The 15,961-nt window shown below is 34.3% G+C and overlaps 1 protein-coding gene across 2 annotated transcripts; it reads left to right on the plus strand.

The window, feature by feature from the left end:
* Positions 1-853: 853 nt before the first annotated feature.
* Positions 854-7,809, plus strand: LOC132633126 (respiratory burst oxidase homolog protein C). 2 transcript variants are annotated; one of them, XM_060349350.1, is made up of 12 exons: positions 856-1,718; positions 1,976-2,138; positions 2,240-2,288; positions 2,410-2,523; positions 2,615-3,043; positions 3,329-3,712; positions 3,822-3,917; positions 4,296-4,411; positions 4,584-4,686; positions 5,019-5,092; positions 5,968-6,542; positions 7,180-7,809. In XM_060349350.1, exons 1-12 carry the CDS (start codon positions 1,121-1,123, stop codon positions 7,287-7,289), a joined length of 2,811 nt encoding a protein of 936 aa, XP_060205333.1. In that variant the 5' UTR covers positions 856-1,120; the 3' UTR covers positions 7,290-7,809. The 2 variants fall into 2 exon arrangements, with proteins under 2 accessions (XP_060205334.1, XP_060205333.1); XM_060349351.1 differs by lacking the exons at positions 5,968-6,542; positions 7,180-7,809 and having other exon boundaries at positions 854-1,718; positions 4,835-5,089.
* The last annotated feature ends 8,152 nt before the right edge of the window (positions 7,810-15,961 follow it).

The following is a 15,961-nucleotide window of genomic DNA, read 5'->3' on the forward strand; positions in this document are numbered from 1 at the left end:
TGAAGAAACGTATACACATATTTTCTTAAAATGATGAAGTTGGTCTATATTTAAAACTTTAAGACTACAACAGATGCTAACACATGAAATCATTTTTCAGTGTTGTTGAGTAGAAAAAGATGATGACATGAAATTCGATAGGAGAAGGTGTATTTCAAATCTTTCAATTAGAGAACCAAACCAGGAAAGTCATATATTGGAGAAGCGGACTAAGTAAAATAATTTATTGATATTTTCAATTAATTGAATTATAATATTTTCTATAATAAAAATTCCATAATTATATTACTTAAAGGTACCCTCTCTGTTCTAATTTATGTGACATAATTTGACTAGGCACGAAGTTTAAAAAAGAAAAAGGAAAGATCTTCAAAATTATGGTTTAAAATAAGTCATAAATATTTGTGTGGATTTAAATCATTTCATTAAAGATAAAACGAAAAATTTTAAATTAAATAATTTGTAAATATAAAAATATATCATTCTTTTTAAGATAGATTAAAAAAATGTAATATTATTTTTTATGTTGAGCTCAAGCTAGCACAGCTTTCAACATCTAGTATCTTTAGAAAAATCAGCGGGTGAGTAGTTGCCTACGTCGTTGCGGCGAATCTGGTTTATTTAATAATTGATTATTAACATTAGTCTTAAATTAAATATTTGAAGGAAAATAATAATAATAATAAAAAAGGTGTATTACACCATGCATGTATCGGTAGAATAATACAATATGACATAAACAATATTCCTTGGTCAAACAAAGACCAGCCCCACTCATTTTCCTAGCTCTAGCCTTTTTTTCTTTTTTCAAAAGAATGCGGCTTCCTTTTCGCCATTATATATAAAGCCTAAAGTTGAAGCTTATTTGTAGAAGACCGCTTCTTAGTTATTCTGCTTGGAAGAAGAAATACCGAATCTTTTATTTGTTTATTGAAAGTAGTCTATGGTCTGAAAATCCAAAATAGATTACTAGTATTCCATTAAAGCTTTTGTTATCTTTTTACTTTTTGTATCCTTATATACTACTGGAATATACATCTTCCTCCACCTAACTTCAGTTCATTTTGAACAATTCAAATTCCATTCTTTCAAATTTTTCTTCAACGAAACTACTATACCGATGCAAAATTCGGAAAATCACCACGCGCACCACCACCACCACCATTCAGACACGGAGATTATAGGAAATGATAGAGCGTCGTACAGCGGTCCGCTCATAGGGACTAGCGGACCGCTGAACAAACGCGGAAAAAAGAGCGCGAGATTTAACGTACCCGAATCCACAGACATCGGGACTAGCGCCGGTTCCAATGACGATGGGTACGTCGAGATCACTCTCGACGTACGCGACGACTCCGTGGCTGTCCACAGTGTCAAAACTGCTGGCGGTGCTGACGTGGAAGATCCTGAACTGGCTTTATTGGCTAAAGGTCTGGAGAAGAAATCTACTTTGGGATCTTCACTTGTCCGAAATGCTTCGTCTAGAATTCGACAAGTGTCGCAAGAGCTTAAGCGATTGGCTTCTTTGAATAAGAGACCAGTTCCTACTGGAAGGTTTGATAGGAATAAATCAGCTGCTGCTCATGCTCTTAAAGGTCTTAAGTTCATCAGCAAAACCGACGGCGGCGCTGGATGGGCCGCCGTCGAGGAGCGGTTCGACAAGCTTACCGCTTCCACTAGTGGCTTGCTTCCTCGGGCCAAATTTGGAGAATGCATAGGTAAAAATTGACACTGTCGTTATTTCTTTTTCTAAACTGCTTTCATTTGTTTTTACTTTCCAAACCCCGCTCGTGGGATTACATTTGTTATGTATGTTGTTGTTGTGTTGTGGTTGCATAGGTAAATTGACTGAATTATAGTCACAACGAACAATCATTTCGTGCTGATTACTTTTCCTATTAGTACTTTCTTGTGGTTTTGATTTCTTGGGCTTGTTAAATTGAAAAATGAAAATCTAATTTTTTAACAATGTTAGGTATGAATAAGGAGTCTAAGGAATTTGCTGGAGAGCTATATGATGCGCTTGCTCGGAGGAGAAACATCACAACTGATTCAATTAACAAAGCACAGCTCAAAGAGTACTGGGATCAAGTGGCAGACCAGAGTTTTGATTCTCGTCTTCAGACTTTCTTTGACATGTAAGGATTATTAGTACAGTTTTTTTTTTTTATACATTTATAGTTATTTTAATGCGTCTCAGATTCAATTATTGAGATCTGAATCGTGTGATGAAATGCAGGGTTGATAAAGATGCAGATGGCAGAATCACAGAAGAAGAAGTCAGAGAGGTATTTAATTCTGTTTTATTTAGTTTTTTTATTGTACGTCAAAAACCTGGAATGGCATTGATAAAATCCATCCTATATTGCTTTTCTCTAATTTTTTTTTTTTTTTTTTGGCAATTTGCAGATTATAGGCCTTAGCGCATCTGCCAACAGGCTGTCAACTATCCAGAAACAAGCTGACGAATACGCGGCTATGATCATGGAAGAGTTGGATCCTAACAATCTGGGATACATTATGGTAATTTAGTGGCATTAATTATAATAATAGTAATCTTAAATTTGTAGTCCCAACTTGAAAAATAACTCAATATTGCTATGAAATTCAACAGATTGAGAACTTGGAAATGCTATTACTGCAAGCACCAAATCAAACGGTGCAGAGAGGAGGCGAAAGCCGGAATTTGAGTCAAATGCTAAGTCAGAAACTTAAACACACACAAGAGCCAAATCCAATAGTGAGATGGTACAAGAGTTTTATGTACTTTTTGGACGATAATTGGCAAAGAGTTTGGGTATTGTTATTATGGATTGGAGTCATGGCTGGTCTATTTACTTGGAAGTATATCCAGTACAAACGAAAAGCTGCATATGATGTTATGGGTCCCTGTGTGTGTCTTGCTAAGGGTGCTGCTGAGACACTCAAGCTCAACATGGCTATCATTTTACTCCCAGTGTGCAGAAACACCATTACATGGCTTCGTAATAAGACCAGATTAGGTGTTGCTGTTCCTTTCGATGATAACCTTAATTTTCACAAAGTAAGTTGAATACTCTTTAATTTGAATAAAATTTAGCGAATTTCTGTTATATAAGTCTAAATAGCAATTGTGTAGAAATGTGACCACTCAGACCTATCTGCTGTCAAGTTATCGTTTTGTTATGGCCCGACCTTTATTTTTGATTCGAAAGGTGCCTTGACAGTTAGAATTCTTGAGCCCGCCTTATATGACCCATAACATTTTTCTGCTATTGCAATGTGAGATTTGTCTAATGCAAGCTTCATAACGAACTAATTGTGTTCTTCTTTTTACCCCTTTGTGTAGGTGATAGCAGTGGCAATTGCACTAGGAGTTGGAATGCACGGACTAGCTCATTTAACCTGTGATTTTCCTCGGCTTTTGAATGCAAGTGAAGAAAAATATGAACCAATGAAGTACTATTTTGGAGATCAGCCAACAAGCTATTGGTGGTTTGTAAAGGGTGTTGAAGGGGTAACTGGAATTATAATGGTTGTGCTAATGGCAATAGCTTTTACTCTAGCAACCCCATGGTTTAGAAGGGGCAGAGTCAGTTTCCCAAAACCATTTCACAAGCTCACTGGATTCAATGCCTTTTGGTACTCACACCATCTATTTGTCATTGTCTATACTCTACTTATTGTCCATGGAGAAAAGCTATATATTACCAAAACTTGGTACAAGAGAACGGTTAGTAAATATTCAAAATCTTTAGCATTATGACTTTTTCCTTTTCATTTAAGTTTCTAATTTGATGAATATTTGCTAAAATTTGGATTGAAAATTTCGTAATGGGCAGACATGGATGTACCTTACTGTTCCACTTGTGCTCTATGCTGGTGAAAGGTTGCTTAGAGCATTCAGGTCAAGCATCAAAGCTGTTCAGATTTTGAAGGTAAGTCGAATGCTACAAATTTTCGTGCTTGTAATAATTACAAGGAAAGTTTGCATTTTAGTCCCCCAATTATTAATAAATTTGGCTTTTAGTCCTTGTAATATTCAAGGACTAAACTACATCGTCTTTTTTATATATATATATAGTCGAGGATAATAAAATAAACTAAATATAGTGTATCTCCAATATAAACGGACAAACAAATCCTTTGTTGTTAATTAAAGGTTAGACATGTTTAACCAAATATCACAAGGACTTAAATTAAATTTGTCAACAATTGAGGGATAAAAAATGCAATTATCCATACAATCATGATTTTAATATCAGTGAAAATTAAAGATTGAATAATTACTAATTAATTGGTTGTGAAATTTGTAGGTGGCAGTGTACCCAGGAAATGTGTTGGCCCTTCACATGTCAAAGCCACAAGGCTACAAATACAAAAGTGGACAATACATGTTTGTCAACTGTGCTGCGGTTTCTCCATTTGAATGGTAGGTGAAACTTTTTTATTTAATAACTTAAATAAAATAGAATCAACCCATTTTTATTGTTTCTCATATCATAAACTTGACCAATCCACGATATACATGAATTATTGGCCCTTTTAATTACTACGTCAATGCAGTATTTGCTGACTCTTCTGGATAATATTATAAATTTCAGGCACCCATTTTCCATTACTTCGGCCCCAGGAGATGACCATCTCAGTGTCCATATTCGAACTCTTGGTGATTGGACCAGACAACTTAAAACTGTTTTCTCTGAGGTAATTAATTAGTCCTTTAAATATAATTATATCTTGTTTTTTAAACTTAAATCCTTAATTCTAGGAAATATAATTTATTGCAGTCAAATGACATATATCACAATATCTAGTCTAGTTATATCTACCTGCATGTCCTTATATGCAACAGTTTTTGGCTAATATGCATCAAAGTCGTAGACGCGTGATGTCCCACTTTGGATGACAGCTCTACAAGCAGCCCCTTAATTTTTTCTTTTTGTCGTTTTTTTCCAAAAGTGCATGTTAATTCCACTGTGTTGGTGTTAATTATTGATCTTCCTGAATTAATTATAGTAATTTTTGGTCTTTGGTAGGTTTGCCAGCCACCACCTAATGGCAAAAGTGGACTCCTCAGAGCTGACTACTTGCAAGGAGAAAATAATCCTGAGTAAGTCCTTTTTCATTAATATATAATCATCTCCATTACATTCACCTTTTTAGAGCACACTGATTAAGGAAACAGCTCTGGACAAAATGCAGAGTTAAATTAAAAAATCCCCCACCTTAATATCCATAGATGGTATTCTAATACTACACTTAACTTTTTTGAAAATTTAATACTGCGAATGTAATAGCGTTATATATCCTCGAGGTACTATATTCCATTATTTTAGAACTTATGGTGATCGTGATTCATAATGGGTACTGCCTCAGACTCTGGACTGGAAGATATAACAAACTCGTGATCTCTTTTATGCTAAAGAATCGGCACAAGATCTGAATCATTGAATGGACCATCTCTTAAGTAGCAGGATTGTTATTTTTGTAAAAATACTGAGACAGGAACAAGGAGGGATAAGACAAAAATCAATTATTGGTTGATATTTCTGAAGAAAAATGGAATCTTTGCTAGATAGATATTATTCTAGAAAAGGATTTAACATATATCTACTTACAACAACGTAAATAATTTTTCCTCTACTAGTGCAATTTTACCTTCTATAGCAGGTTATTTTATTTTTCAAATTATTAATTTCAATTGTTATACTACATAATTACTTGTAACTGCCTTTTAATCTGATAGTGTAAAAATTTATGTTGCTCGGACTCTTAAAATATATCGAAAGGTGCGTGTCGGCTCCTCTAAAAGTATTGAATTTTTGGAGGATCTGACACAGGTGCAACAACATTTTGAGATAGTCCGAGTAATATGAATAAAAATTCATATACATTATCCGTGCATAAAATTTAAACTCTACCATAAAACCTTAATTATATACATATATAGCATCGCTAATGGAAATCATGTGTGATGATTGGCAGTTTCCCAAGAGTATTAATCGATGGACCATACGGAGCACCAGCACAAGACTACAAGAAATATGAGGTGGTTTTGTTGGTGGGTCTTGGAATTGGAGCCACACCAATGATCAGTATCGTTAAGGACATTGTCAACAACATGAAAGCCATGGACGAAGAAGAAAATTCCTTAGAAAATGGGCACGGAATGTCAAATACGGCACCAAATGCTAGCCCAAATATTGGACAAAAGAGGGGTAAATCAGGTTCAGCAAGTGGAAGAAATAACTTCAACACAAGGAGGGCATATTTCTATTGGGTTACAAGAGAACAAGGTTCATTTGACTGGTTCAAAGGTATAATGAATGAAGCTGCAGAAATGGATCATAAGGGAGTAATTGAAATGCACAATTATTGTACAAGTGTTTATGAAGAAGGTGATGCTCGTTCTGCTCTTATTACTATGCTTCAGTCCCTTCATCATGCCAAAAGTGGTGTTGACATTGTTTCTGGCACGAGAGTTAAGTCGCACTTTGCTAAGCCTAATTGGCGAAATGTCTACAAACGCATTGCTCTCAACCACCCTGAGTCTAAAGTTGGTAAGTGCTATTAATCTTCTTCCTTTTGATTTTGTCTCTTCTTTTTCTTCCGCCACAATATTTGATAGGATAATTGCACTTTTGATCGTTTAATTAGTGATAAATTCTGATTTTGGTCCTTTTAATCTTTCATTAAGCTCATTTAACCTTGAATTAATTAACATGTGTGTTTTTGGTTTCTTTGCATAGGAATTATATTATATCTAGATTATTTTAAAACTATATTACCTCTTAGGACACATTTAACATAATACATCGGTTAATGTATTGTTTAATAGTTAATAGTTTATTATTTTTCAAAATCCACAAGCAAAAGCATCAAAAGTGAATATTTCAATTAACTGAAGGTTGAAAAATGCATAACCAAATATTCCAAAAACCAAAATTAGAACTTGTGGATATTTCAGGGACTAAGAACATAAATTTCTCTTTTAGATATATCCCCCACATATATCAACTTCTACGTGTAAAAAGACCTTTAAGACTTTTGGTATCTATGTCCTTGTTAGAGTTGAAAAAGCATGTTCAATTGATAGTTTTTCTTTATGAAAGCAATTGGCATTTGGGTCGCTTTCAAATTCGTGTCCTGACATAAATTGCGAGGGCTTACTCGTGTTTCCTTTTTGACAAATTGCAGGAGTGTTCTATTGTGGGGCACCAGCACTCACCAAAGAACTAAGACAACACGCGTTGGATTTTTCACACAAGACATCCACCAAGTTTGATTTCCATAAAGAAAATTTTTGATCAAGAAATGGACCATTAAGTAGCTACGGACAAGTTGTTTTTCTAGAATCCACCTCCTCTCCCTACCGTGTACAGATAATGTTGTTGCACACCAAGTTGATATATTTTAATTGTGATTATAATAATAGTATATTACAAAAAATAAGAATATTTTTAGTATATAGGTAGATGCTGAAGGAATTAAGAATGTTCCCTTGGAGAGGAAAAGGCCAAGGCAGGCAGAAGATAGTGGAGTTGAAACTGTTTTCATGGGTGCCAATCCATCCACCACTAAAATTGGATTTTACATTATACTTTCTTAGAGGAAAGTGGCTGTCATCATTTTTTTGTTAGCATTGTTTATTTTTTGTCAGTATTGTTTATTTTTTTGTCCTCTTTTGCGTGTTGGAAGAGAGAGCCAACTAGCCACCTACTTAGTAATTATTGACCATGATATGTGGATGTTTAATACTCTGTTTCCAGTAATAATTGTAAACTAGGCCTTCTTGTATAAAAGAGTTAAATAGTTTGGATACCTTAACTGAATGCTATCAAATTATTCTTTTTAGTGGGACGTAGGTGGATGACAAAATGTTATTATCTACCCTCTCCCTCTCTCCCCCCCCCACCCAACCAAAATAAGGCAGTTATTACATACTAATTAGACGTGTACATGAATCGAGTTGATTCGAATTTTTTAAATACCAAACCAAACTAATTACATCGGTTTTTTAAATGTATAATTCAAATCAAATCAACAAAAGTCGAGTTTTTTAACTTCGGATTTTCTCTATTTTTCGGGTTGTTCGGGTTTTTTTTTGGGGTTTTCTCCGTAAAAGTCTTCATACAAAACATATAACTTGTATTTCAAATATTTCTTTAGTCCTAGCAAGGTACGATTATCTAATTATGATACTTTTAAGAAAATAATACAAAATGTGAGATGAGAGATGACATTGTACTAACACATTCAACAAAAAAGAAGTAATGAAATCACATAAAATAAAATGATCATAATCTAAAAGTACTAAGACAATAAATTTGACTAATTTACAAGGCATTTTATCATAATGTGAAACTACTAAGTCATGCTAAAATAAGTACGGCTAATACGTATTAATTACATGACTAAATATTAGTAATGTCTAAACCAATATAAAACTAAAGAATAGATATCCAACATTATTGTCATTTCTAGTGTTAGAATTGAATTTCTTTTGTTAGCATTAGTATTGATTTGATTTTTGTTGGGTTTTTATTTGAGTTACTAACTTTTATGGGCTATAAAACTTATTGGACCATTCAAAAATTCTAAATTCAAACTTGAAATAATATGCTAAAAGACAAAAAACTATGAAAAAGTTCAAGAAATATTTATAAATTACATTATAAATAAATATTTTTATGTATAAATAGTTTTGAAATTTTATACATGTAATGTCGGGTTGGTTTGGTTTGGTTTGATTTTTTTTAGTTAAAACCAAACCAAACCATTGGTGGTCAGGTTTTTCTTTTTAAAATCAAACCAAACCACTAGTCGGATTTTTTTCTCAGTTTGATTCGAATTGTCGGTTTGATGCTGTTACACCTCGGATTTTCGCACGTTAAAGTCGCATCATGAGTTAGTCGACGTAAGTTCAAAACGAAATTTTGTTGAGGATAAAAGAGATTTATTTTATTAATAAAAATGGTTACAAGAGTCTATAAATAATATTAGTAAGTGGCGGAAGATTTGGAAGGTGAATGAATCAAAGAAGCATGAGTTTCGTCAAAAGCCGGCAAGTTGGGAATACGATACTTGTACTTTTGGGTGAGATTAGGAGTGCCCCACATGCTAAGCAAGTAATGATATAAAGCATTTGTATTGTATAATGGTCTCTTGTTATGTTTGGAAGTCAAACGAGTTGTAATACGAAAGTCGACAAAGGGCGTCGCAAGTTAAGTTTGTAAATTTCACTGAAATTTGGGTCAGATGTCTCGGAGCTTTTCTCTCAATATACTTGGAGTTACGGGTTGATCCACCTATCAAATCGAAGGTCTATGAGTCAAACACAAGATAAACAAAGGGCAAATTATACAAGTCTAACACAAGGAATAAGGTAGTGATCTTCGAATCGGTAATTTCTCGCTAATTCGATCTTTGGAAGGAAACTTCATCAAGAAGCAATCTATAGTTTGGAGTGATTTTCATAGTTCGAGGTATGTTTTGATCCCTTTCTCCTCTTCTTAAGCTTTATAAGTGTTTAAACCTAAGAAAATGGAGGGAAAATCCCATAAGAATAAGTTATGGTTAAACTTGAAGCTTCCATGGACATGGCTAAATTGTTGAGCTATGTGTGTTGGGTTTGTTGTATTGTTTGGAGTTATGATGGTATGGATTGAATCATGGTAGTAAGGAGGAGTATAAAAGTAGGTTTTTGGTAGTGTTTTACAAGAAGCTACACTACAAAAGAGCTTACAAACTCGTGCCTACGAATTGCTCGATAAAATGCCTAAATGAAGATTTTTATTGGCTATATGCTCAAAGTTGATCTCAAATTGTTCGTATCTTGTAGGAAGTCAGTTATAAAGTGTTTGAGGCTTATGGAAATGTGTATAACTCCAATCGATGAGGTATGTAAGGCTTTCTCCTCTCTTCTTGGCATGACTAGAATTCAAATGAGCTTTCATTGAAACGTTATTTCCGTAACTTGTATCAACCACATTCTGAAATAGTTAATATCATCTTTTCTCATGAATAGCTTATGTTGGAATACTTTCCCGCAGTTCGTATCTATTGTTTGTCAATTGAAGAATGATGTTCATTATGGTACTATTCACGTCAAAGTTGAGGCAGTTGTATTTCCAATCATTTGAGTTGATCTTTACCTCACGTGTAATCCGTATCAAGTATATTTCATATTCTTTACATTTATGGTCTTCTTGATTGAAAGTTAAAGAACGTAGCGACAATAATGAAAATCGGAGAGTAACGACGACAGGTCACTCCGACTCTTTCTATGATGTCTCTTCTGAGGTCGGTCTAGCATTGCACTTATATATATATATATATATATATATATATATATATATATATTTTCATTACCGAGCCGCGCTATAGTCGGCCGGGGTAGGCACTTCTATGTGCACCTAGACATGTTTCTTTCTTTATCGAGCCGTGTTGTAGGTGGCCGGGTAGGCACGTAGATGTGAACCTAGATGTATTTCTTTCTTTACCGAGCCGTGTTGTAGGTGGCCGGGTAGGCACGTAGCTATGCATTGCCACTGATCAGTTGGGCAGAGATGTTGATATGATGATGAGCTTACCCCACAGAGGTATATATATATATATATATATATATATATATATATATACGATATGATATGTTATAAGCCTCCACCGTGAGGAATGATTTTACGAGCATGCATTTACATTTATGTCATGGTTATGGTCGCCCTCAGTGGCCTCGTTCAAAGTTTTAGGCTGTCTCTACATCTTTTCCCATTTTATCATTATCTCTTATGCTTATGTTAGGTTTATGCTTATCGCCTTACATACTCAGTACATATTTCGTACTGACGCATTTTGTGCGCTGTGATCATGCCCACAAATACAGGTAGACGGATTGGTGTACCTTTCTCAGTAGGATACCAGAATTCAGCAGGGATGTTCGCACTCCATTCTCTGGAGTTGCTGGTCAGAGTCATTAAATAGGATGCATGTATATATATATATATATATATATATATATATATATATATATATATATATATATATATATATAGAGAGAGAGAGAGAGAGAGAGAGAGAGAGAGAGTATGGCTATGGGTACGTCGGGGCCACTGTCCCGACCAGTTTATGCATATTAGTGCTCTTAGAGGCTTACAGTTTATCAGTCAGTGTACAGGTGTTGTGTTTGGCCTTGTCGGCCTTCTGACTAGTTGTCTTTCTTAGTTGTGGCCTTGTTGGCCCTTGTAATGCGTATATGTGTTATTGGGCCTTTTCTTCTTGCAGGTTGTTATGATATACTTCTTACTATTGTTATTCAGCGGCCTCGTCGGCCTATGATTCACGTTACAGAGTTTAGATATCACAGTTGGTTCGCTCGGCCTTTCGGGTGCCGGGTGCCGGCCACACCCCAAGGTTGGGGTGTGACAAACTTGGTATCAGAGCAGGTATGTCTGTAAGCCGTGTCTAGTAGAGTCTTTATTATGGATGTGTAGCGCGCCACGTTTATAATCAGGAGGCTATCGGGTATTTAGGATGTTACCTTCCTTGAAATCTAGATTGTGCGGTTAGCGCGGAGTCACAAGTATTTAAACTTCTATTTGTCACCTTGATTTCCTTTTCAGTAATGCTGATCTGAAAGAAAAATGCGGTTAAGAGAAACTGAACAGGGACATCGGAAAAAGGTATTAATCGCTTTCCATCCTCTAATGTGAATCCAAGAGCTTCAGAGATTACCTTGTAGTGAGGTAAAGAGTTTGAACGAAGGCAGTCAAGGTATGATCTTTTGTCTATGATTTTCGATGAGCTAGTATGAGTATCTAAGGTATGTCCTCGGTAATAACTTACGAGGCAACGATCAGAATTCTTAAACCCGACTGTTGAAGTTGTTTGTATTGTATTTGGGCTGCCTTGACTTGACGAGATTTGAAAATTTGTATCCGACTATTGATGAGATTAGGTAATATTTTGAGACGTATATAGTTAATACAAGTTGTAAGTTGAAGGAATAGATGATGAAGTTGTGTTATAAACGGGTATTATATGACAACTTGATAGGTTGAGCTTACTTTTGTTGTATAGAGTCATAAGAAATATTGTTAGGTTGTGATTTGGTTTTGTGAAAGATGTTCCAAGGTAAGATATCGTTTCCTCTTTATGTGTGTGATTCGATGATGTCATAAATCTAAGATGGGATAAATGGTGCACTTGAATTGATAATTGTATCGTGTGTATATGTTGAGCGAGTTTTGTTATATTGACTGGCTGAAAATGTGACGTATATGTATTTATGCGTGGGTTGATAGAGTAAAATAAATCTTAAAAGGGAGTTAGAAGGGGTTAATGCCGTAAAGCTATATTAAAGCAGGCTCACCGTTCGTCGGCTAGTTGATGGACTTCTTTATGTTGAGTAGTATTGCTTCTCTATTGTAGATTTGAATTATAAGGAATTACCCAGGGATGGAGGACACTATGGTAACAATATCATCTCTTCTCATGAATAGCTTATGTTGGAATACTTTCCCGCAATTCGTATCTATTGTTTGTCAATTGAAGAATGATGTTCATTATGGTATTCTTCACGTCAAAGTTGAGGCAGTTGTATTTCCAATCATTTGAGTTGATCTTTACCTTACGTGTAATCCGTATCAAGTATATTTCATATTCTTTACATTTATGGTCTTCTTGATTGAAAGCTAAAGAACGTAGCGACAATAATGAAAATCGGAGGGTAACGACGACAGGTCACTCCGACTCTTTTTATGATGTCTCTTCCGAGGTCAGTCTTGCATTGCACTTATATATATATATATATATATATATATATATATATATATATATATATATATATATATATATATATATATATATATATATATGTATATGTATTTATTTTCATTACCGAGCCGCGCTATAGTCGGCCGGGTAGGCACTTATATGTGCACCTAGACATGTTTCTTTCTTTACCGAGCCGTGTTGTAGGCGGCCGGGTAGGCACGTAGCTGTGCATTGCCACTGATCAGTTGGGCAGAGATGATGATATGATGATGAGCTCACCCCACAGAGGGATATATATATAAGTGTGAGGAATGATTTTACGAGCATGCATTTACATTTATGTCATGGTTATGGTCGCCCTCAGTGGCCTCGTTCAAAGTTTCAGGTTGTCTCTACATCTTTTCCCATTTTATCTTTATCTCTTATTCTTATGTTAGGTTTATGCTTATCGCATTACATACTCAGTACATATTTCGTACTGATGCATTTTGTGCGCTGTGATCATGCCCACAGGTACAGGTAGACGGATTGGTGTACCTTTCTCAGTAGGATACCAGAGTTCAGCAGGGATGTTTGCACTCCATTCTCTGGAGTTGCTGGTCAGAGTCATTAAATAGGATGCATGCATATATATATATATATATATATATATATATATATATATATATATATATATATATATATATATATATATATATAGATAGATAGATAGAGAGAGAGAGAGAGAGCGAGAGAGTATGACTATGGGTACGTCGGGGCCACTATCCCGACCAGTTGATGCATATTAGTGCTCTTAGAGGCTTACAGACTATCAGTCAGTGTACAGGTGTTGTGTTTGGCCTTGTCGGCCTTCTGACTAGTTGTCTTTCTTGGTTGTGGCCTTGTTGGCCCTTGTAATGCGTATATGTGTTATTGGGCCTTTTCTGCTTGCAGGTTGTTATGATATACTTCTTACTATTGTTATTCAGCGGCCTCGTCGGCCTATGATTTACGTTACAGAGTTTAGATATCACAGTTGGTTCGCTCGACCCTTTGGGTGCCGGGTGCCGGCCACACCCCGAAGGTTGGGGTGTGACAGATGCGGTTTGTCGGTTTCCTTTATACACCCCTAATTATTACTAATAATATGGATCTTTCGTTTTACTCTCAGATGACATGCCTTCATCCATGAAAGCGAAACATAACCTTAAGAATTGCTTGGTTTGCTTAAAATTTTAGAATCCTAATCATGCACACCAAAATATGACTTAATATCTCTAAATTTAAATATCTATGCCAGCACACCAAAGTACTTCAGTATATAAAAGTATAATAGAATATCTTTCTTCTTTTTCTTTGCGAATACTAAGGAGACCGTCCTCTTTAATTTGTTTCCAGTAGAAATGGGTATACAAGCTAATACAAGAAGTGAAAGAATTTGTAAAATGTAATCCGATTACTCCTACATAAAAACAATACCTCATATGTTGATCATTATTCCAACTACAATATATTGATACCGAACACAAAATTAGAAGATAATGACGAGAACTATAATAATATGAGTATGACAACAATTACGAGGAAGATAATAACAAAAATTACTGCAATTACCTTTTAAGAAACATGATACTAAAAATGTTTTTACACCATCGATACGTAATTAATTACACTAATAATTTTAATATTTGTAGCATATAGAACTTTTCTATAAACAGTAGCCAATTATGTGTTGGTAATTGCTTCCTTAAAAATATTGAAGCATTGCGGGTATCGGATTCAACAATATTCGGCCAGATGTACATGCGTGTTTGTTTTTCGTTTTAAGACTAAGATGTCTAAATTTAACTATAATATGATTTTTAAGATAGTATATTTAAATTTGAATGCTAAATTATTAAAATTCATAGTTTTCTCTACATTTAAATGTGTACAATCTATATTTATTTAATACTTAACTTAAAATTTAGATAAAATAATACTTAAAAATATAGAAGAAAAAAAAAAACGAGCAGCTTCTTCTAATGGCTTTTGTCTGAAGGAAAGAAAACCACAAAATTTTTCACATAAACGTAGTGCCCGGAGAATAAAAAAGGACTTATAACGAGGGACTTGTGGATATTCAGACAACATTTGATAAATTGGATAGGCTTAATACCCAGATGGATCCTTAAACTTGGCATGTTTTGTAAGATAGGCATATAAACTTACAAGGTGATCAGATAGACACTTAAACTTACTCAAAGTGTATTTTTCAAGTTTTCCAGTTATTTTGAAAACAAAAACTATATTTTTCAAACACTCACAATTTTCATGGCCAAACAAGCCCTAAATATATCACAAAATATTTTTTTTAAAATGCAAAAATAAGGCAAACGCATATACATGAGACTATAAATGTGCACTTAAACCAATAAATACTCGCTAATCACAATTTTGCAGCTTTCAATTAACTCGTTTTTTTTTTTTTTACACTTGAATAATTAAAAAACAATAATTTTAACCAATAAAAATCCTTAAAAAAAGAAATTTCAAATTAAGAAATTTCTAAGTTAAGTATTTCAAGTGTAAAAGAAATTTCAAATTAAGAAAACTGTAAAGCCGAGAAGAAAATCCTTAAAAAAAAGAAATTTCTTAATTTGAAATTTCTTTTTTTAAGGATTGTTATTGGTTAAAGTTATTGTTTTTTAATTATTCAAGTGTAAAAAAAAACCGAGTTAATTGATAGCTGCAAAATTGCGATTAGCGAGTATTTATTGGTTTAAGTGCACATTTATAGTCTCATGTATATGCGATTGCCTTATTTTTGCATTTTAAAAAAAAAAAAAATTGTGATATATTTAGGGCTTGTTTGGCCATGAAAATTGTGAGTGTTTGAAAAATATAGTTTTTGTTTTCAAAATAACTGGAAAGCTTGAAAAATACACTTTGAGTAAGTTTAAGTGTCTATCTGGTCACCTTGTAAGTTTATATGCCTATCTTACAAAACATGCCAAGTTTAAGGGTCCATCTAGGTATTAAGCCAATTGGATATGAATGGCATTGTAGTTGAGATTAAGATTCTCACATAAATTGGATTCAATATCCCTTAATCATATACGAAAACGTAATTGGTCATGGGACAGATGGAACTAAGTGACATTGAGTGCTTCAAGTTGACCTCTATATTTATGGCTAAAGAAGTTCAAAAAGTATATACTTTCACTAAACCCCGCCACTAGCACAAAGA

Source organism: Lycium barbarum, chromosome 3 (genome assembly GCF_019175385.1).
Source record: "Lycium barbarum isolate Lr01 chromosome 3, ASM1917538v2, whole genome shotgun sequence".
In the NCBI taxonomy this organism is placed as follows: Eukaryota; Viridiplantae; Streptophyta; class Magnoliopsida; order Solanales; family Solanaceae; genus Lycium; species Lycium barbarum.

Excerpts from the sequence above, each read along its gene's own strand:
- LOC132633126 (XM_060349350.1), top strand. The coding sequence starts at position 1,121 with ATGCAAAATTCGGAAAATCACCACGCGCACCACCACCACCACCATTCA. Across the intron at positions 2,289-2,409 it reads CAGAAGAAGAAGTCAGAGAG|ATTATAGGCCTTAGCGCATC; the intron begins GTATTTAATTCT and ends GGCAATTTGCAG. Across the intron at positions 3,918-4,295 it reads AAGCTGTTCAGATTTTGAAG|GTGGCAGTGTACCCAGGAAA; the intron begins GTAAGTCGAATG and ends TGAAATTTGTAG.